General features: G+C 28.9%; 1 protein-coding gene across 1 annotated transcript; it reads right to left on the reverse strand.

Moving 5' to 3' along the window:
* Positions 1 to 303: 303 nt before the first annotated feature.
* On the reverse strand, positions 304 to 23,191 carry LOC108561004 (sodium-dependent neutral amino acid transporter B(0)AT3). The gene is made up of 10 exons (XM_017918750.1): positions 22,473 to 23,191; positions 4,003 to 4,235; positions 3,721 to 3,942; positions 3,555 to 3,665; positions 3,066 to 3,307; positions 2,859 to 3,003; positions 2,563 to 2,764; positions 2,182 to 2,504; positions 1,692 to 1,892; positions 304 to 444 (listed from the first exon to the last, which is right to left on the reverse strand). Exons 1-10 carry the CDS (start codon positions 22,741 to 22,743, stop codon positions 304 to 306), a joined length of 2,091 nt encoding a protein of 696 aa, XP_017774239.1. The 5' UTR covers positions 22,744 to 23,191.
* Positions 23,192 to 23,950: the final 759 nt, after the last annotated feature.

Here is a 23,950-nt window from a genome sequence, read left to right on the forward strand (position 1 = left end):
TTTAAATCTCTTACATAATCCGTTTTTGTAATCTTTCTTTTAACTCCTGGTAACTTAGTAAAAAATATATATCACAAATTTTATTGAATTACATAACTCGTAATAATATTCTCTTATTTTTTTTTTATACACTTCATTATATTATTATTTTCTCGCACCCGCGCTTCTCTAACTATTATTTTTAACTTTCTCTTCTAACTGTTTTTTTGTTTATGTTTTTATTTTGTGTTTAATTATGTGTTGTTGTTATGTTTGGTTTGTTGGGTTTTTGTTGAGAACAGGCTAAAGCTAACAGACATCTCTTCAATAATCATCCATGACTTCCATGCGGAAGGCCTTCCCTAAACGATTCATTTTGACTCTGGGATCATCGTCGTCGCTGTCATCGCGATCATCATCATTGAAGTTCCGAAGTCGGTCATCAGAGTCATCTGAGTCGTTCAGCTAAACGGAAACACAAACACAATTAGTCATTCTGTTAAATATCATTAACCTATTCAATGCGTAACTTTTCAATAATATTAGAACCTCAATTAAACTAATGAAATAAATAAATCAAACTGAGTTGCAATCAACTCGACATCAAAATAACGATATATAACCTATGTAAACAATTGGTGTAGTTGAAGCTGGTTAACAGCATATGATTGTAATCTAATAACTAGAATTCCTTTTAAATACTTGTCAAATACCTGTTGAATAATTAAATTTTATTATTTCACAAATTACATCTATTTCAAATAGTACTTTTAAGTTGCCAAATTGATGTACTTGTAATATGTACTTTGAAAAATAACGCTCAATTCTATTACCGAGTTTGACTATTACTATAGATGTTAGTATCTAAAATATGTTCAGCTATTATTGATTAAAATATGTAAAGTACACTAATAATATATTATCTTTTGTAACTAAGTTATTGTTTTAATTAAAATCTAAGTTAAAAGCGGACAAAGCGAAATAAAGCACACAAAAGCAACAGTATACATCAAAATCTATTAGCTTCTCATAAACTGTTTGATAGTTTTAGAATCTTCTAAACAGTGGAAAAACTTGTTCAAAGAACATTGATTTTCGAACGCTCCGGTTCCCGAACATCGGTATCCAAACAGTATTTCTATTTCCCATTGAGAAAAATGAAAATCAGATACAAAAGATGTACGAAATATATAATAGTTTCGGTTTCCGAACATAACTTATTCTTAAATTTATGTTTGAGAACCGCATTGATGCTTGATAGTTCCAAATTTTCTCAATCTCAATTTTCGCAAAAAACTTATAAATGGAACATCGGTTCTCAAGCGCTTCGTCCCGTACATATATACGACGAGTATAAAAATTTCTGTTTTGATTGTTTATTTTAAATATTAGATGCCAATAGATTCAGAATATAGTGCATTGAAAGCAAAACTCAAAAATATATACAAAAATGTCACCATTCTACCAAGCAGTACTTACATTAGACTTCAAAGTCTCCAATAGTGAATTTATTTTTGCGTGTATTTGTAGCAGTGAGACACGGTCCGTCCGGACTTGTTAATTGCTCCTAGCAAATCGAATTACACAAAAGAGAAAAAAAACACATGTAATTAAATTTTGTTAGCACATTACGAGCGACATAGAAACACTTATTAGGGTGTTAAGGTTTATGTTCAGAGTTAAGATTAGGTTTAAAAGAGGGTATTTCTTACATCTACGTCGGTGATCATTTCTTTGGTGGAAACTGTGGTATCAATACGCCTGATGGAACCCTCATGGATGTTGATATCCATCTTCAGGCATTGATACCTTCGCAGTAGGAACACGATCGGAATGGGCAGAATTCCGGCACAGATCATCACTACGGCAATAGTCATTACCCAACTTGGGTACTGCATTTCGACGACCTCTCCCTACAATCAAAATTATTTATTATTAGCAAAAATACAAGCTTTATTTCAGTTTTTGAGATCCTAAAACAATATAACAAAATTCAGCCAATGATAGTTTTTCCTGATTTCAGTTATTTTTTTGGTATATTTTATTATATTATATTTTTGTAGTTCCATTCATATTAAATTAACTGAAGAATTGTGAGGATTAGTATTTGATTTTATATATTTATGTAATTCCAAAAGATTCATCCGTTTTTTGGAAATACCAAAATTTGCAAACTGGTTTATTCTAAAATTGTTTTCAAACCTTATCAGCAATCCAGGCTTGATACGTGGGATTGTTTATAGCCATAAACACGATAGATGAAACGAGGATAACAGACATGATAAGCGGCGCGAGGAAACGCCACGTTATCTGCCAAAACAGTCCAGGCCGGTGACCAGTCATCTCATAGATATCCTGCGTGAACCTTTCGTGTCCGTAGATGTAAACCACAGAGATCATTTCCATGAGAGCGACGACAACCAACCCGATGGTTCCAGCAAAGGAATCGAACATCTTCAACCAATACTCTCCCGCCCCCGTCGTGAAGATCAAACCAACGAAGAAACAGATGATGCAAACAACACCTGGAAACAATTTTCCTCATTCAGACGAATGTTTTTCTTAGTAAAACAATATATTTACCGGTGACGTATTGCTTCTTGATCCTCTTGAAGATTTCAATATCGAAAATGGTGCAAAGCATGCCCTCAAGTATACCGATTTGTGAACCCAAACCAAGAGATAGTAACATCATAAAGAAGATTACGGCCCAGAAGGGCGCTCCGGGAAGTTCGACGATGGCCTGAGTGAAAACTATGAAAGCTAGCCCAGTTCCTTCTGCCGCCTAATACAAATAATTAAAAAAATATTTTAGAAACATTTTGGCACGTTCTAAAATTTTAAATTTATTTCGAATAAAAAACTTGGCAAATACGTACCTCGTCTAGCTGCTGCTCTAACGAACAAGTCTCTATTCCGTAGAGAACTTTATCCTCGTTGGAAATCAAGTCGAAAGCCTTCTCGTACATCTCTTCGCTCGAATGGTTCGCCAGTAAATTTTGTGCCACCATTTTCAGTTTGTTGCTGAAAATATGAAAAGAGAAACGATAAGTCCAATTATATAATTATTTCTCTCATTAACATACTTGTCGATACATTTGTCTACGTTGCTCATAGCTTTAAAACCGAGGATGGCGAAAATTACGACGCTAGCGTAGATTGCCGTGACGGCATTACATATTGATACTAGAATGACGTCTCGAACGCAGTTGTTTTTCGGTTGGTTATATGAACCAAAGGCTATGAGAGATCCGAACGCAAGTCCGAAGGAGTAAAAGACTTGCGTTGCCGCGTCTAGCCAGACCGTCGGATCTAGTAATTTCTCCACCTGCCGAAAAAAAATCTATTAAAACATTTGTATTGTAACATTTGAACTAAAATAGTATTAGTTTTATAACTATGAACATGAACAAGACAAAAAAGGGAAGACCAAGGTCGATAGCCATTTATTAATAATAATTGTTTTAACCTATATAAGTAGAAACTATAAATATATCAGTAGTTAATCCTATTGAACTTCTATTAAACTTTTATTGTAGGGATTTTAACATTCATAAAAATTATATGTTGAATACCTTTGGCGTGTACATGTGGGCCAAACCGGCACTAGCTCCTTTCAATGTTATTCCTCTCACAAAGAAAATGGTCAAGACAACATAGGGAAACATTGACGTAAAGTAAACAACCTAAAGAAATACCATTGATTAATCTGATTAAATTAATTTAATTAAATTGGCTTACTTTTCCGGAGCTCTGAATTCCTTTCATGACGATGAAAAAGACGATAAGCCACGAGAGCAGAAGGCAAATGACAATCCACCATCTCGGTGCACCGGGATCATCGATCGAAGGCGCAGCATCCAAAGTGGTTCTATACCAAAAGTAAGCAGTTTCCGAAGACTTGGCGCACTCCGCGATATCGGTACCATTTATTTTCGGACACTCGGACCACGGTAAAGGGTACTGCGTAAAACGAAAACTTTTAAAATCGTTCATTCCACATCAAATTTCAAAAATAGTTGCCTGAAAACTGTTGAACAAATAGTAGAAGCACCAGGTGATGATAACGTTGTAATAGAGAGCTACGAAGAAGGTGACGACGCACGACGAAATTCCTATTCCACCTAACCAAGGGTGTATAGTGTTCCAAACGCCCAAAGAGCCGAGCCTCATCTTCTGCCCGATTCCCAATTCAATCAGGAACAGTGGAATTCCCTCCAAAATCAGCATGATGAAGAACGGTATCAAGAAAGCACCTAGAAGGAAATTATAGCACATGAATTGCAAGCAGCGAATGTCAACGTATTGTATGGGAGACATTATGTAATGCGCGTGAGGAATTTCCAGTTGAGGAGGCCACGTGAATTGGTGGCGTCTAGGAGAGCCGTTTTGAATTTGCGGAGGAGTAGGATTAGCCCATTATTCCTAATATTTAAATTATTTGCATCCGTCCCATATATAATTTTCCCACAACAGATACATACATATATATATATCTATATATTTAGTTTCTTAGTTATGTCACTTGCACGCGTTCATACACATAAAAATTCCTTTCGTCAATGTCAAAACTAAAAGTGTTTGAGCGACAGAAATTAGCATCGTCTGTGCGACAATTGCGTCCGAAACAGTGATCTACAATTTGAACACCTTTAAACTACAATATAAAAATTAATAATTTTCTCATGAATATAATATAATTCGAATTGTATTTATACAAATATATATTATTCAACTCGTTTAATCTACGAGGTATCAGAAATTTTAAGTTAAAAAATAATAATTTGGAATTGATAATGGAAATGCACAAATATATAATATTCAACAACTTTAAACTATAATTTAAAAATGTTAGAATCGCGGTGTATCTTATGGAAATACTCAACTAAGATGTAAAAAATTCATACAGAAATCAATTTATTAAGTTAATATATTACTTTTTTGTTGTAAAGAATTTTATATTTAAGGTTACATTTTATAGTCTGGTATATAATAAATGTATAGAGAAGTCGACTTAGAATTGGTATACGTCTTATAGTCTTGTATGTTTTTTTTAATAAAACAAAAATAACATAAATTTGATTCTTATGTTCTTCAAATTAGAGTAATTTTTATTTTTTTTAAATTGGAGTATGAATCTTATAATCCAGTGTATTAAAACTACATAGTGAAATCGAATTAATATACGACATAAATTTGGAGTCTGCTTTATACGTAGTCCTACAAATCATATAAAATAAGTTGCTAAAATCACGTAATTGTAATATATACCTATATGGCATCATCAAAACAATTGATTCGCATTACGGCCAACTTTGCTGGAACGTATCTTGGTCGTAAAGCAAGGTGCATTATATATTATCTTTGGATTGATCAATTGGATCAATAAAAATCTAGTAAATAAATTATAATAAAGCATAATATTATGCTAAAAATATGTTACCACAAACTCATGTAATTATAGTATATTTCATTATCTTTTATTTAATTAAATTTGAAGAGCAATACAAATATTACGGATAAATTGATAACTATGCATAAACACTCTAAAATCTTCAATTTAACCGAATCTATTGTTTCCATGGATGCTTCGTTCAAGTCTTCATTACTTAAGTACAAGCATTTATAGATATATAATATATTGTTCCATCGCTGTCTCGTGTTCCGTTGTTCCGCTCTGAAAGCGTTCACGAGTTGAATAAGTTGCGCCCTTGTGACCTACTCTCGCATCCCCAGCATTGATTTTCATCCCTCGGATCTCTGTAGGAACAAGAGACAAACAACTCCGGTCTTATTAAACGAGGAAAGTGTCCTTAACTTCTCAGGGAAGTGTTTTATTCATCTCATAATTGATACTCAATTTAGCTCAAAATTAATGTTCTGTTTTACACTTCTCATTTAAACAAAGGATTAGTATGTTGGTAGAAATTATGGAAATATGATTAATGTTGAAGAAAATAAAACGTAAGTTTAATGAAACAGAGAACATAAACATGTATTTATGTAATTCTATCTAAATTAAACTAGCAACATTAGATTTTAAATCATAAAATTTAAAAAAAAATAATTAGTTAATAATTTTGAATTTTAAATTATGATCTATATTTACATTTTTGCTTTATCATTTTGTTGTTTTTTTGTTGCAATAAAAATTCTTAATTATCGCTTTGATACACAATTAAGCTTAAACTTAAAAAAATGTATTATACGTTTCATTAAAAAAAACACCTCTTAAATTATTATCTGCGTTTTATGTAATTATCTTATATATGTACAAATAAAGTTCCAGTTCGAAAAAGTCAGCCAATCTCTTTTCCTAATGAACAAATTTATAATTAATTCTACATGAAATTAAAGTATGTATTAAATGAAACACTTTTCTATTTACTATTTTTTTTAGAATTGCAATTAATTTCTAACATCCTCTTCATCGGCATTTTTGAAACATATTGACTGAGTCTCGGTATAAATTGATTTCTAATTTCTTCTTCTAGTATAACATTTGTTAAATAGTAATATTTTTTATGTTAAGTAGGAATTGATCTATATGATTTATATTTGAATAAAGAAAGTTACGTGTAATGCATTAGCATACGATTTAAAATACATTAAATTAACTTTTTCAAATTTGAGTTTTTATTCATATTTATTATTGGTATTGTAAAAATATGATTCGTGTTTGAGACAAAAAAAAAATAACGTAAAAATAAAGTAAAAAATAAGTAATGTTTAATATTTGTCGTTTAAACAGGCAGCAACTAACTTTACTACATTACTTCAACATAATGTACTATAAAAATGTACTTAAATGTTTCATAATTCTAATTTATACAAACAGTTTAGAAAACTATTTAAAATGCTCTATGTTTGAGCCAACAAAACTACGTTGCTTGTAAAACTTAAATTATGTTTAATGTTTTTCATTTAAACAAACAGTTTGCTAAACTATTTGGAATTGCGAAAATATGATCTATATTTGAGCCAACGAAAATACGTAGCTTGTATTGGGCAACACTCGTTTCAACGAAAGTTTCAAGTTTCCAAAAGGAAATCCCTTTATTAGTCGACGATCATTATATAAAAAAGCTGGATGATCTTGAGGTTTCTCTAATTTGTACGTACAAGAAGACGTATAAATAGTAAACGTACTTTTCAGTTGTTGAATGTCGTGCATAGCCTTGACTTTGCAGACTATTTTCGTGCCAACCGTCGGGCATCGCAATTGGTTTGATGCCCTTGCAAACGCGAATCGCGTGACTTAACAACTGCGTTCCAGGTTTTACAGACCTGCAGGAAAGGGTGCCTTTTCCGGGAATCGATGTATCCCTACCCTCTGTGCACAAAATCGGTTGCACAATTCTCACGCCGTTCCCATTGGCCTTCGTCCAGTCGAAATTGGACAATTTTTCTCAAGTGTGTAGATGCATATGTTCACGCTGATAATACAAAAATAGTCCGTTGTTTATGTTTGTTACTTCTGTAATTTTATGTAACCGACCCGCACTTCAAAATAACTTTCCAAACGCAAATAGACGTCCGTTTATTTTTTTCTCTTGCTTTCAGCATTTTACGTCGTTTTATCGTTTCAATCGACAACCTTTTTTTTTTTCTAAATTTGTCTCATCATTGACACATTTTTTTTACATAACACCTTTTTGGGAGGTAACAAAAAAATTGTAAATAAAAATAGATCTGTTTTTGAGTAATTGAACTAGAATTGAATTTGGTGTCGTTTCCAGGTGAGCAAATTCTATAACATTTTTCATTTTGGATTCGTTCCAACTGCCTAGCTAATACAAATATTTGTCGGTCATAGCATTTACGAATCTAAGCTATTACTGGCCATTAAAATATTTTATCTACATTTAGAATATCCATTAAAAAAGTTTTTATGAATATATAAATTACATCAACATTTATATGGAAATTCATAAGTTAATGATATTAAAAATGATAAATATTTTTAATTCTCTCTTATAAAGTGATATAAAGTGATTAAATTATTTACTAAAATTAAATTAAGTACTAAAAAATGCGCCATATGTTAAACTTTTAAAACAGTATTATTTATGGATTCACTGATGGTTACAAAACTGTTAATTCATTAATGATCCACGAGATGTCGCAACATATTAATTAATTTATTTCCTTTATATATCTATAAAATTTGCATTTGTAGGTAATTATTTATATATTTGCAATAAATTTTATAATTATAGAAGCATTCCAGACGTTATAAAAATTTCTAGTTATTAGTTAAAATACATTTAACTTCAAACATTTAATTTTTTATTTTGTTTATATATAATAAATGTTGCATTATTAAATCTATTAATAATATAAAAGTTAAATTAATACTGTAATTCAAGATTTTCCTTCCTCGCTGTAATTTAAGAAGGAATAAATCAAATTAGCCACGAAGCCGTATTAAATGGTTTATAGATGCAAGAGGATAATCCGAAATAAAATTCGATTAATATATATAAACGAATGTCTAATTTCATGTTAACAGTCCGTTAACTAAACATCCAAATGTATGATGGAAAATCACTTTAAAACAGCAAGATTTCCATCAGTTTCAAACAGATTAAAATATGGAAATACGGAACAGTTTTTTTGTTCATTTTACGAAAGTAAAGCAGTTTATCGAAAATAGTTTGTGTTTCAATGGTTTTAAACTATTTATTATAAAACTATCTGCAATATTTTATATTGACAAAATTTAACGACAAAAAATTGCAAAATTTAATTTATCGTGGATAGTTTTTGGTTTTCTGATCGACATAAAACCGAGATGATTTGTTACGTATGCCAATGTAAAATGGTGGCAACACTGTGAAAAAAAAGAAACGCTTGGCTTGAAGAAGAAAAGCACGGCAAAAAAAGAATTAATATGAGTTGAGAGTTAGTTGAATAGAATTATTATTGTTAAATATAAGTATAGTCGAATATAGTTTATTTTATTGTTCACCCACACAATTGGTCCTTCGTTAAAACAATCTCATAAGTATTATCATCGGAAAGTTCTATAAATGAAGCAAATATAAATATCTAAAGAGATTATAAAATTAATAATATTACTGTTATATAAATGTTCGAAACATATTGATTGAGCCTCGGAATAAATTGATTTCTAATTTCTTCTTCTAATACAACGTTTGTTAAATAGCAATATTTTTTTTGTTAAGTAGATCTTGAAATTGAAGAATTAATTCTTTGTTATCAAAGATTAAACAAAGATACGTTTAGTGTATTAGCATATGTTGAAATGAACTTTTTCATACTTATTATTTATTCCAACTCTATATTTGCAAACATATCATTTGTGTTTGAGACAAGAAAATAACGTTTCTTGTAAAATGTAAGTTATGTTTGATATTTGTTGTTTAAACAGGCAGTTTATTAAATTAATTATGTTTGATAAACTTTGATAAAATCTGATTTTAAACCAACGAATGTACTATAAAACTTTCATAATTCTAATTTATAAAAACAGTTTTTTAAACTATTTGGAATTGCGCAATTTATAAAATTATTTTCTACTCTAAAGAGAATATAAAAAATAATAATTTTAGTGTTATATAAATAATAAAGAGCGACTAATAGAAAAATGTTTAAGTGCCCTCTCGGTGCTTGCAGCAATAAGGCCATCATTTATCATGCATAGAGAGTCAAATGAAAGAGGTTCAGGATATGGACCTTCAGTCAAGTCGATGGACAATGACAGTGTTAAGGATAGCAGCAGTTACACAGACAAAGGGAATAGTGGAATCACAAAGTAAAAACTTCAATATGGAAGTTTACCAAAAAAGAAATGTCTACCGCCATTAGATATAATTAATGTTCACAAGAATAAGATTGTAAATTAAATATACTATGACATAATAAAAATATATAAATAGTATAATATCAATGGTAATAACTTTCTTGTAGTGATAATAAAATAATATTAAAAGCTTGAACTTTATTTAACATGAAAAGTATTGTTCAAGTTAAATAAAAATGTATTTTTTTGTAAACGAAACTATTTTATGAAATAATAAAATTTAAAATTTAAAACTAATGAAAATGGAAAAAAATATTAACTTTACTGCACTATAAATATTAGAAACATGAATGGACTGAACCTTATTAGAATGACAATAAGAAAATGCTTAACCTCTGTATCTTTTTATGAATAGTACAAGCTATATTTAAAGTATTCAAGCTAAATAAACTGTTTCTCTGTTTAAACAAAAGTATTTATTTTTACATAAAATTCCCAGCTGCAGAGTATCAAATGCTGGTATTGCAACGAGTTGCGATTATATCATAGGTGTTTTATTCGGTGACAATTTTTCTATTGGGCCAATGTAGGCTCCGGTTACGATGGACGGAGAAATTACAATATGATTATCGCCTATTGAGTTGAATTGTTTGATGGGGCTGTCATCAATTATGAAGCCCCTTTGGTAACGAAGTCTGTTGGGAAAAACAGGAGCAAAAACTGTATATGCCAGTCCATATGTGGGTCGTGGATCAAATGGAAATAAACGAATAACTGCGACCGTAAAATTAGATCGAATCGACAGGTACATATATAGATAGATTCACATACATCTGCCGTTTGATAAATAAAAAGACAGATAGATGGCGTCAATATCCTAAATTTAGCATGTGCATCGGCGAGATAGAGAAAATAAGATGGAGTAAAATCTTACGCAATTGAGTCGCTGTTTAACGCACTGCTTAATAAATAAAACTATTAAGTCATTAGCTTAATTCGACTTAAATTGCTCGAAAGCATCGTATCTGAAATTAACGTTTAACTTGATGAACATAAATTGTATTTTGGAAATGTTCTTTTTCGTTGTTAAAAATCGTGTAGTCGATTTCTTTTAAAGATATTTATCAATCAATAATCATTAATTATTTTAATTAATTTTAAAATGGTTTCGTTGGCAAATTAATTCTTCAGTTTATTTCCACAATAGTTTTGCATTTTTTTTAAAATTTTATGATCAAATTTTAAATATAGTTTATACAGTTAGTTTTTATCTTAGGTTGATATCCATTTGATTCAAATTAGGGCGAATAAATAATTGCTAATAAATGTAACAGTAAATACTCTAAAATTAAATTATAGTTTAATTCACTTTCCATAATCATTATATAATATAAATTAATTCTATATTCAGTGAGCAGAAAATTGCTCTATTTTTATGTAATCAGCTGGATGATACATTTTATCATTATTCCCATTTCTGATACATATGTTCATTTGATAATAAAAACTCATGTTCCAGTTCAAATATCTGACTTTTTTTATTTGACCACTCATTTTGATATAAACAACATTTTATAAAGGCATTTTTTTTTAAATTTTGTTTGCAGCTAATGTGACTATATCGAATATTTACTGCATTGCAAATATAATATAACATCTGAAATCTTAGATGTTTAAATGTGATTCCCTCATTTTAATTAAACATCTCATTAAATTTGAATTTATAGGTATTTTATGATTACTAATAGCAATTAATAATTAATAAAAATCAATAAACGAAAAAGTATCCAATATAAACGTTGCATAAACTGATATAAATCAATTGTCCATATTTATTTCGTCTAAACAATGAATATAAATTTTATACCAAATATAATTGCATTCAATACATACTTGTTATAAATAGAAGGAACTCAGAGTAGGTCAATACTTTATTTATATCTATATTTATATGATGACAGAAAACATATATTTTTATATTGATGAGAATCCATTATAATATATATTCCCAATTCATGGTAGAATTGTATCCATTCCTAAAAGCGTGAGATGTCGTTAGACCAGCTCGGATTAAGTGCGTTACATAATTCATATCTGCCGGATATCCGATACTTCTTCTCCGTTCGATTTACATTAACCGGCTTCGGAAACTCCAAATAAAAGGCTAATTACGTGACCATTGATTTCTATTGTACAAAATTATTTAAATTTTACGACGCAAATTCTTTTCAGGTGTTCAGAATTTTTAGCACTTTTATTTTAATTCAATATTATACAACTTCATTTGAAATCACAGTTTGTAGGCTTCTGTAAGTTCATTTTAGTTATTATTTAAAATGCAGGAAGTTTGTCACCAATTTTGAGCTTCTTTAAAAGTATAAATTATGCAAATTTATATTGTTTTAAGATTCTTTAGAAATCGCTTTAATTGGCAAATAGTCACTCTTCCAACTAAAATGTATTAAATACGAGTGAAGCGCAATATTGAACTCTTTAAATGAATTAAGATCAATTTAATTCATTCTTTTTTTTTTCTTCGTTATTAAAGATTTCATGCACATTCTCCTTATAATAAAGTTTTGAACTCTTTAAATTAATTTAGTTTCTTATCATAATATATTCTAAATATTTTAAAACTATTTTAATGTACATATATGATTGTAATAGCGATGTGATATACGTATATTTCAAACGGAATACTTTTTCATGGTTCCTTAAGAAACACTTATGTTTGTCGTAAAATAAGCTCGTTAAATTTATCGTAAAATTGGGACCGCTTCAAATTAGTTTGAAAATCAATGTTTAAGTACAACACTCTAATGGTCTTTCCTTTGCCAAATGGAATCAAATAATTCTTGTTTATATATATATTTACGTGTATCTTCTATCTAGTGCATCGTAGATCATTTTTCTCTTCTCTTAGAATAGTGAAACATATAATCTTCACTATGTTTTTTCTATATAAATGTAATGTCAAAATGAATATTTTTTTGTTTTCTGCAAATCGAAACCGCGATTTAACAATGTATATATATTTTTTTTAGAATAAACTTCATACATATTTTTTTTCAGTAATTTCGGAATGTGATAAATGATCGTATTTTATATTTATTCATATAGTAAAAATTTGGTTTAAGAATGTTTCGCGTTACGAGTTAAGCGAGGTTCCAATGTTTGTCAATAAATATAATTCATAATATTAATACTATTCTATTTAGTTACTTAATCACGATTATTATTTCCTAAATCAATTAATGATTGATTCAGGAGATGAATCGAAATATTTCTTAATTTATTTTTATTCCAAACATAGACACGTAGAATTAAAAAAATCATTATACAATATTTATAGTTAATCGAAAATAGTTAGCAAATATAAAATAACTTTATGAAAATTATTAAATCGATTTTGCGGAATGCAAAGACCACTGACCGACGATTATTTTATATTATATAATTACTTCCTAAGGCATTCAAACTATTATGTATCAATTGATTGATAGTCTGTTTAGTTTCTTTTATCTTGTAACAAAAACAAAATTGTATAACAGAATACCATGATAAGTTTATAAAATAATATTGTTACTAAATATATATACACTTGGTTCTCTTTTTATGCGGTAGATACGTTCCACAGGAAAACGCATAAAAATAAATCGCACAAAAAAAGGACTAGACACACGTATAAAAATAAAGGATACGTTCCATATTTTTTTAAAACCGCATAAAACTAAATCAATGAGTTACAATATACCGAAAATCGCATAAAAATGGGTTTATTAAATTTCAATAAAATAATTAGTCTTACTATATTCTTTCTGAAATGTTTATTCATAATTTTATAAAAATGTTAACAATCATATACAAGTTTATTAAATTTTAGAAAAATATAATCTTAACATATTCCTTCTAAATTTATACAGAAAAATTTTACCAAAAAAAAATACAGAATTTTTTTATGAAAGTTAATCTTTCTTCAAATTTTTTTCTTTAGAATTATCGTCGCTATATGAGGGTGTTCGGCATAATTTACGAACTGGTTTGAAATCACTTTCATCACTAGAAGAGATAGTCAGCATATCAGATCTCTGTCCTGAAGATTCTTCACAAGTAAAATTAGTCTCAACTTCGCATGTTGATTTTTCCCCTTTGACAATATAATCAGTGATTAAACTTTGCGATGACTTTGCTATTTTTTTGTACAATTCTTGATATCCAGAAATGCAATTCTGAAGCTCGCGTTGAAACTTGAATGCTCGTTCAGAATTATCATCTTTTTCGATGAAATGGTTTGCCAATTTGTGTCAAAACGTGTCACAATGGCCTAAAACAGTTATTTAAAAAAATGCTCCTTGAAATAAAAACCGCATAAAAAGAGGACCGAGTGTATATAAAAATTGATCCGTTTTTGTAATCTAAATAACTATAATTCACATTATACAATTTAAGCTTAAAATCGGTTGACTTTAGGAAAAAGTTCCACATATTTTCCAAAATATTCCTGAAATTTTGTAAAAATTTATAGTCAAATTAATATTAATGTGTTTTAAAATAAATCCAAAGAAAAATAAATTAATTTTGATTTTAACTAACGCCATCTTTTGGTTTGTTTACAAATATTTTCAATTATTTAATTTTTTATACAGATCATTTATAAAAGCAAAAAATAATTTGGTGCGTTTATATTAAAAACAGATTAATAATTAATTTAAATTAATTTGATTTATAAATATTTGGAAAAGAATGAATTATATGATTTAAAAATAATGGAATAAATAAAAAGTAAGCCAATAGACATTTAATTAAAATACCAATTACTAATTTAATCCTGAAAAGTATTATCTTTTAAGCCTCAACTAATTAGTTCGTTTGCGTTGTGTGCATGTGTAGTATGTTCAAATCTACTCCACTAATCTACTTTAATAATTCTCTGGGTGTATATTGGTATAATGATTCAGAATCTAATTAGCCATTGGCCCAATTCTCCGCTTCGTCTATTTTCAAGATAAATCTAATTTTAATCCGATCGATTTGAAAATTTCAAACGTCCCTACAACTTCAAATATATTTAATGCAATGGAGGAAATTATTACAATTTCCGACTTTAACAGAATTTCCTATTATTTTTCTAAAAGAAAACTTAAAAATAATTTTTTATAGTATATCAAATTACATAAAAAGTAAATAGAAATGTATGAAAATGCATATTTTGAATGATATTTTGAAGTAAATGGAAAATATGAAATATAATATGGAACAGAGCTATTGCATTTCGTATTTGCTTTTTGTACAAATCAGAATTGCGTGTATTTCAGTATGAAAAGTCTGTTACTTTGAAACATATTAAACTCTACAAAAATTGAATACGAAAATAGTATAATTTAAATGTTTCTAACATGTTATTATTTTACATCTCAAATTTTATTTACTGCTATATTTTCTATTAAAACATTTCTAATTTTTATTAAATTTTATCATTAAATATTGTTAAGTTCAGTACAAGCTATTCATCAGTATAAGTTATATTTTTTTAGTAAATTCTATAACATATATTTTATTTTGATTTTTAATAAACAAATTTAATTATCAATATTCCGTGAGATGGCGTTTCTATATTACTTGTCACTTATTATTTGACTAAAAATTTCCCTAAATTTCAATTTTCAGTTTTGATCAAATATCATAAGTTCATAATTAAATAATAAAATAATGAAATGAAATAATTAAAATGCAGAAATAGGAAACTTCGTTAAGAGTCATTGAAGTTTGTAATTCAAAATGTGTACTTTATAGATCTCTTTGATTAGTTAATTAAAATGTGATAAGAATTAAGCCGTTATTTTAGGAAATGGTATAAGTCCATTTTTACATACATCCAGATATTTAAGGGTAAAAATATTACTACACATTAACATATTACTTAAATTCACTTTTTCTTAATTATAATAAATTGTTCGTCAAAACAAATGTTAACTATAATTAATATAACTTGTAAATGTAATCTAAAAAATTGGTCTAACATCATGTAGCGTGCATTGTCGCTGTATTTTTTTCCATCGTCCAATATTGACGTAGCATTACGAAAGCAACGCTGGAAGGGATATTAATTTTATCGCATACAAACCAATATAAATATTTGCACAGTTCCGCATTGTTTTAACGAACGTACGTAATTTCCATACGGAAAATACATATAAAAAACATGATTATAATTCGTTTGATCTCCACAAAAAGGTTAAATCGGAAATGTTTACTTAGTCTAAAACAACCATGTATAGAGGAACTTATGACATTCATAGTACTAAATGTCAGCAGGAAATAAACGTAAACTCATGTTATTCCCTGGAAAATTATATTAGTTATTTGAATTCATTTTTTGTAAATGTCATATTATAATGCATCATTTTGAAAGATGTATAAAATTAGTTGAATTTTGGTGTGTATAACGTACATAAATAATTATATGAAAATATGATTAACTCATTTTCAGTCTGCATTTTTTCGATATTAAAAAAAATCATTATATATAATACTTAAAATGAATCTTTATCTACGAAAAAAAAAGAAATAAAACAAATACGACAGTCGGCTCATTTGAAAAACCATAGTTTTAAATAAAACTTAAAGACGTAAAAAACCGCCATATCTTGATCATTAATGAATATTACTTAACAGCAGTTATATAGTTTAACTTAAAACAATTGCTACTAAAATTTTCAGCATTTCCTGTTAATAGATTTTTATAAATTGAAATTTAAAAAACTTTATTATTATTGAAGCTAAACGTGAGTCAGGTTATATATATTTAGTTGCAGTTACATTCCTCGTGACGTTTGAATGCAGAAATAAAAAGAAGTAGGCAGAATGACGTTTTAAAAGAAAATAGAGCCGATTTATGGATTCGGCAGAAAGTGTTTCTGCAAACGTCTATTTATAGGCGATTACCTAAATTTCCAATGGCGCGTTTATAATTAAACTTTGCACGGTTTTTGTGAATGCTTTCTTCCTTGGTTTCTTAAAATAGTCCATCCAACTATATTTCGACCCGCTGCTCGATATTCCTACGATTCGATAATGAAGCAAAGGAAAAGAGAAAGTGAAGTTAAGATAAAAAGTCAATATGATCACGATATTCCTGCTGTTCGATAATAAGTCAAAAAAAAAAGAAAACGAATAGATTACAGTAAAGAGTAGTGATCAACAAGCACAAGACATTCCTGCTGCTCATTAATAAAGCAACGAAAAAAGGGAGAGTGAATAAAGTGAAGAAATAGATTTTACGGCTACTAAAGCAAAAATAAAAGGAAAAATAAATAAAATAAAATGAAGAAGTCAATATGATTTTTCAACTTCTCTATGATAAGCCAAAGAAAATGAAAAGGAGGGTATAGTGTGAAGTGAATAGAAGAAGTCAACATTTACTCGATATGTGTGCTGCTCATCAATAAGCCAAACAAAAAGAGACAATGAAGAAAAGTGGTCAACATGCACATGACATTACTGCTGCTGGATAATAAGCCAAATATAAAGTTAGATTGAATACTATTGACCTATTTTAGTCAATATGTACAGGAAATTCTTGTTGTTCGATATTAAGCGAAAGCAAAAGAGAGTGAATAGGTCAACATGCAAATTATAGCTGAACGAAACCTAGTCTAGTTTATCTCTCTCTCTCTCTTTCGTTTAGAAATTGGGCTCATTACTGAAGTTAATATGGAATACGAAGTGCAAATTGAATTAGGGCTCGGACAGGATTCACAAAATTGAATGCGAGGGAAATGACGAAGAACAATCAGGCTAAATCCTCGTCACCGTCATCGTTATCCTGTCCTCTCCTTCCATACACGTCGTTATTAAATCCTTGTTACGAAACTGACTTAATCAACTATGACTGAATTCGTTTAATTGGCGGCACGGGATGTGAAGTATAGGCAAAATTGGAATGGCAGCAAGATGAATCTTATCAATTGCTCTGCACATTTGCCTCGTGCGCTTTTGCACGTGCCTCTCTACATAACGCTCTTACCATTAACATTACCATCTGCAATTTTCTATTTCTCAAACCGCATTTTCCAATTGACAGACTTCTTCTTATTTACTTGAAATACTATACAGAAACAATATATGCTTTAAACATATTTATACATTTTCTGTTATTTCCATGTAAAACTATTACTAGGTCGACAACCTTTTGGCCAAATATATTTAGTTAACTATATAATTATTATTATTTTGTATTATGTTCATTTAGATATAGCCAATATTTTTTGAATTTGTATAAAATAATTACATACAAGACCTCTAATTTTAACAGCAGAAGTTAATGAAAACTTAGTAGTATATACCAAGCCAACAAAACATAGTTTTTTAACAAACGAAAATTTCCATTTGATCTTTGAATATTAGAAAGAGTCAAAACCTTTCAACAGAAAAAAAAATGTATTTTAAGAATCATTACTAACGTTCTATACATTCCTCTGCACTCGCTCTAAATATCTTTCGATTTCAATATAGGTTAGTCACTGGTTTTGTATATATTCCCTCGATTTCTAATATTTGGCAAATGACTAAAGTAAAGACAATGTCGCAAATATTTGTAAGAAATATACGTAGGAATGTATTGATACATAAATATGAGTTATCATGAAAACACAGATTCGGTTTTTTAATTAAATAATAAAAAAAATGTTTTTAACGTAATTCAATAGCTTTATTAAATAAACTACGGTTCACTAAATATTTACGAAATAAATAAAATAGAATAGATACAAAAAAACGTATCTTTTTATATTTATAAATATAGTTTTAAAATGTAATTAGTTGGTTTAAGTAAATGATTCAGTTAAGTTTTAGTTTTTTTGATTGGGCAAAGTCAATACGCAGCGAAAGTAATACGTTATTATTGGAATTCGATCGATTCCTCAATGAGAAATTACCGGAACGTTAGACTTGTTCCATTTTCAAATCAAGTTACACAATTCAAAATGTAAATCAATATTTAATTATATTTTACCTTATTCATATCTATCTAAAATTTTAATGTATTATTTGAAAATGAATGTCATCAGTTAATAAATAGTTCGGACTGAGAACAAATCGGATAACAGACATTTCTCGAAATATTTTTATATGTCAGGATAACGAATACCTAACTTACCGTTAGTTTCGAGAGCTAGCACTAGTGTAATAACTGGTTAATGCAAGGGTTCTCAAAGTTTTTCGGTTTGCGGTGCCCTTAATATAACAGAATTATTCCGCGGCTTCAAAAAATGGTCTATCTCAGGGTGAAGTTTATGTTAATACATTATATTATATTAGAATAATTGCTTTTCGCGGTGCTCCTGTAGTACAGCTGCAGCGCACAATTTGGGAACCCCCCTTAATGAACAATTCAGGCAGCAAACAAACCGATTTGAACGGATTATATCCTTTAAATCGATTTATTTTGTTCTATTTATATAGATACATATATACAAGTGGAAACCGTAAACTTCGGGCACCATGGGCTAAAACCAAAAACACTATGGCCCCCCAACTGTGTTAGTCGTAAGCCCGCAAACAGTGTTAGCCCAAGCCCGTCAAATAACGGTCCGCCTCTGATAGTAAAGCTTTATTTAGTGAAATGACTAGCAGTATCATAATCTTAATTACTGTTATTGGTAACCATGACAACCAATCACATATTAAATTACTTAATGTATTATTTATCTTACAATTGCTCAAGTCGTCAAATACAATCAAACTTGACAAAATGTATATACGCACCTTAAGATCTTTCACTTACATTATTTAAAAAAAGCTGAATAAATAAATGAGAAGAGAGAACAATAACGACTTTATAAAGTATGCATACTTTCGAAGTAATTTAATTACTTTCAAAGTAATTAGTATCCCAAATACAATTTAATTTTCTCTGCACAATATAACCTTCATTTTCAATTTATCAGATACAATAGGTTTATTGGTTACGAGTTAGGATACGATCGACGTGTAAATGGATTCCGTGTTAATCGATAATTGAAATATGGTGCTTTCAATTTAATCGCAATACCTGTTATAATACATTTCATAAACATTACTAACAACATTAATTTTGTAACATTTTACTTTTCTTAATACAATTTAGACTCATTTATATTTTTGTAATTATCAATGCAAAATTGTTATTTAATTAATTTGGTATATTAAAACAGTTATTGATATCAAAAGAAGGCAAAGAAAAAATGCAATAGATAATTGAAGTATCTAGTTATTAGATTTAGAAAGTAACTCATTTTTTAGATTTTTTCATGCCGGTAACGACAATTAACTCTTTTCATCAATGTTTTCGCATTTAATTAATTAAAAGTTATAAGCAGTGCATTTGCAATATGTAAACAATCAATTTGACTCGTAAAATATAATTTAATTTTATTATGGAAGAATTGTTGTAAAAAAAAATAATTGTAGGACTATTCTAAATTACTTTCCAAAAATATCTTTTCACGCAATGTCAGTTCATGTGATATAGAGAAGAAAACATTTATTCGAATTTGCCTGTCTACTTTGTGTACGCCCGATATAAAACAGCCGCGAAAATAAATTTCGACATTTTTTTTTCACTTATGTTGAGTATTCTTGCTCGTATTCAGTCATTCAATCTTCAAACGCATTTTTTTTTAACTTGAGGATCAAATGTATATTTTAAGATTCATTAGTAACGCAACATTAATTTCATTCGGTGTTAATACAATATTGTTGGACAGAAAGACCTAAAATGTTATTTAGAAATTCTTGAATAAATTAAAATATGTAAATTAATTATTTTTTTCTAATATAATGCTATTAGAAAAAATAATTAGTTTCGAAATTTACATAATTTAATTTATTGAAGAAAAACAATACATTTTTTATAACATTAATAATATTATTTGACCAATAAAAACACTTATTTTTCAGAATCATTTCTTATGTTCCAACTAAGATAAATAAATCCAAACATTACTGTTTAAAATTATTAAAAACAAACAAAAAAAAATATTTTTTTCCCCAATTTTATTTATAATTTGATGAGCAAATTATCAATTATAAACAATTACAAACTATTACAATTAATGAATTGCGTGTTTAATGAAACGAATAAACGACATCCACCAGTCTTGTGCTATTTTTAAAACAATCTAAATGCGTTTCAAATTTGTATTTTATCGATCTGTCTATATAAAACATTTACACACAGCCTTGGAAACGTTTTCAATTCTTCTTCAACGAAAATGAATACCATGTGAATCCATCATAAATGCATATATATATTGCAGTACATATTTGTTTTTTAATTTACGAAATATATTTAACGTTATTTTATAGTCAGTGTTTATGACTTTGAACTGCCGAAAACTTGGCTCACTTCGCAAGGTTTTAAAATTAAAATTAATCGTTTCAAGATGGCACCACCAGTTGACACTTACCGGATGCAGCGCCATCTGTGTTTTAAACTAACATTTACATATTTTCGTATAATATTACATGAAACTATACATTCTATCATTTTTGTAATTAAGAGAATTATGTTATAATAAAGATTTATATCTCCAAATTCATATAAAAAATTAAAGACAGTAAATATGTGTTTCTATCTTAAACATAATTTGCAATTATTAATTAGATTGAATTTGTATGAAAATAACTATGCAAACATATTAATTAGTTTTAGCCAAATACTTTTTGGATTTGTATCGTTGCCAATTATTCGCAAATAGATTGGCTCTCTAGTAGAACGTAGATGATTTGTTACAGTAAAAACTCGTAAAAACATGTTACATAGTTCAAAAACCACATTCTTCATGCAACATTGTAATAATTACTTCAAATTTCAAATGTATTACTAAATTCGAGAAATAAATAAATTCCACTAAACACTTGAACTAAATCAAATATTTACTTATATACATTCATTTGATTTATAATTTGAATAAATAATTAATATTAATAATAATTGGATTTATTACTTCGGTCGATTTGTATTATTAAGAAAAAAAACGAATATGAAATGCTAATTACATTTTTTTTCATTCAATTAATAATTATTTATTGTTGATCAAATATTTTAATATTATTAATTCATATTCAAAAGAATTAAAACAAATATTGATAAAAAAAAGGAAGGATATAAATTATATTAATAAATATAACTAATAACAAATAATTAATTAATATAATGTTGATAATATTTAATGCGGATTTCTTTATAAAAATACATTTCAACTCTTTATTATTAGTTTTGTATTGATTTTGAGCTTCTACAAAAATAATGATAATTCGATTAAAAAATAAGTTGAAAATACTAACCTAGTTAACGAGAAAATAGTCGAAGTCAGGTATTTATGATGGTAAAATACTTATCAAAAGAATGTCTTTCATATTTTAGTTTGACCTTGAAGTTGATAGAATTATATAAACCAATTTGTGTTTGTTGTCAATTATTTAGTTTTGTAAGTTTTATGATTATGTTTATATTTCAAGTTGTTTTTTTCCAATAATTATTTATTTACGTAAAACATAAATATTAATTGCAATATTTTTTTTAATTGAAAAAATTAAGTTTTAATTTTGTACATGATGTAATTAGAATCAATTGATTGTTTACTTTTTTCCAAATATATATAATATAGATATTTTCATATATAATTTTCATATAATTATATACAAGATGAAAAATAAGGAATGTTAAGGTAATTGAAGAACGTACCTCCACCGTTTTGCTGGCACAGATAGGGGAACCTCCAGATGTTCCCGAGACCGACGGAGTAGCCGATGATAGAGAGGAAGAACTGCATTTTGCCAGACCATGCTGCCCTATCGGATTCTGGTTCCAAACCTCCGCTGTTCCTCGATCCTCTCGAGATGATCGAACCTCGACCCTGCAAGACTATTGTGACACCTGGACGTCCTTCCTGCCGCGAGTTCAAGGGGGCCAACTCGTGCCCGTTGCGAACTTCGGTGGCCGCTTTATTAGCCATGCTTTAGCTGTTTTCTTTCTTCAATCAGAGAGTCTCTTTCGGATAGATATTCGCACTTCAGTTGAAAGATACCTTCGGATCTTCTAATTTATTACAGATAGAGAGCGAGAAGTTTTAACCCATTTTCCATTTGATAATCGAATTGAATCGTTGTTAACAATGGAAATGCTGTTGATTTTCGTGGATGTCCACAGGTCACGGTCTTGGTACAAAGTTGTTGTTATTTTGTTAGTAGGTAGGTAGGTTGGGTATACGAAGGTAGTAGTAGTATCGATCGACGAGAGTGCCGTGAGCAACGTGTGGATTTGGGTACGTTCGCTTCTGGTCGCGTCTTTCTGAACACTGACTGAATAGATTCGATCCGGTGCGGACGCAACTCACCACTGAAAATATCCTACTAGGTTTGCATGGCGCCAACGGCTCCAAATGCCACGCAACGACGCAGCTTTTCCAACAAAATCGATCCTGATTACGGAAACTCCGTGTGGAAGGGAAAGGGATGAGGGCGGCGGCGGTGGAAGCGGTGGCGGAGGGGCCGGGACCAGGACGACACTACACATCCTTTCCCAACTCACCTCTTTGGCCGCCGCCTCCTCTGACCGTTTTCATTCATTCCAAAACTATATTCATCGTCGGCACACTGCACAAAATCGATCTTATGCATTTCACTAAATCAATAATAGTACTTGCATTCATAATTCAATTAATGTTGTTAATCAGAGCCAAATCATTTAAATTAAAATTATTGATTCACAGAATTTCATTACAAAAAAATTGACTCACTCCAATTTCAATGATAACATACAAATATTAATAAAACGAATAATTCTGATCAATCTAAAAATAAAATATTTTATTATTTTTATATAGAATAAATTGAAAACAATAAATAGGCTTGAGCGTTCCAAACCACTATAATTTTAAGTAAATATTATGTTTTAATTATGCTAATAGCAATGCACCGGAAAAGTTTACCCTAAAAGATTAACTAACTACATCCAATACTATTTTTTTGTTGTAATTTTTGCGGTCTAAAAATATATTTCGATTTTCTAAATAATATTTATTGTTCATATTGTAGATTGGAGCAAATAAATAATATAAAATAATAATATTTATTTAACATTTTTATTAGCCACACTTATAATCAAAGGGCTAACGCCCAAGGGCATTCCGCCCGGAGAGTAAAGTTATAATTGACAATATA

The sequence above is a fragment of the Nicrophorus vespilloides genome, unplaced genomic scaffold, assembly GCF_001412225.1.
Source record: "Nicrophorus vespilloides isolate i.1.1-1 unplaced genomic scaffold, Nicve_v1.0, whole genome shotgun sequence".
In the NCBI taxonomy this organism is placed as follows: Eukaryota; Metazoa; Arthropoda; class Insecta; order Coleoptera; family Silphidae; genus Nicrophorus; species Nicrophorus vespilloides.

Bases quoted from the DNA above. Each gene is read 5' to 3' on its own strand.
- LOC108561004 (XM_017918750.1), bottom strand. From the start codon at position 22,743: ATGGCTAATAAAGCGGCCACCGAAGTTCGCAACGGGCACGAGTTGGCC. The intron at 4,236-22,472 runs GTACGTTCTTCA...ATTTCCTTCTAG, and splicing joins GTGCCAGCAAAACGGTGGAG to GTGCTTTCTTGATACCGTTC. The intron at 3,666-3,720 runs GTAAGCCAATTT...GTATTTCTTTAG, and splicing joins GAATTCAGAGCTCCGGAAAA to GTTGTTTACTTTACGTCAAT.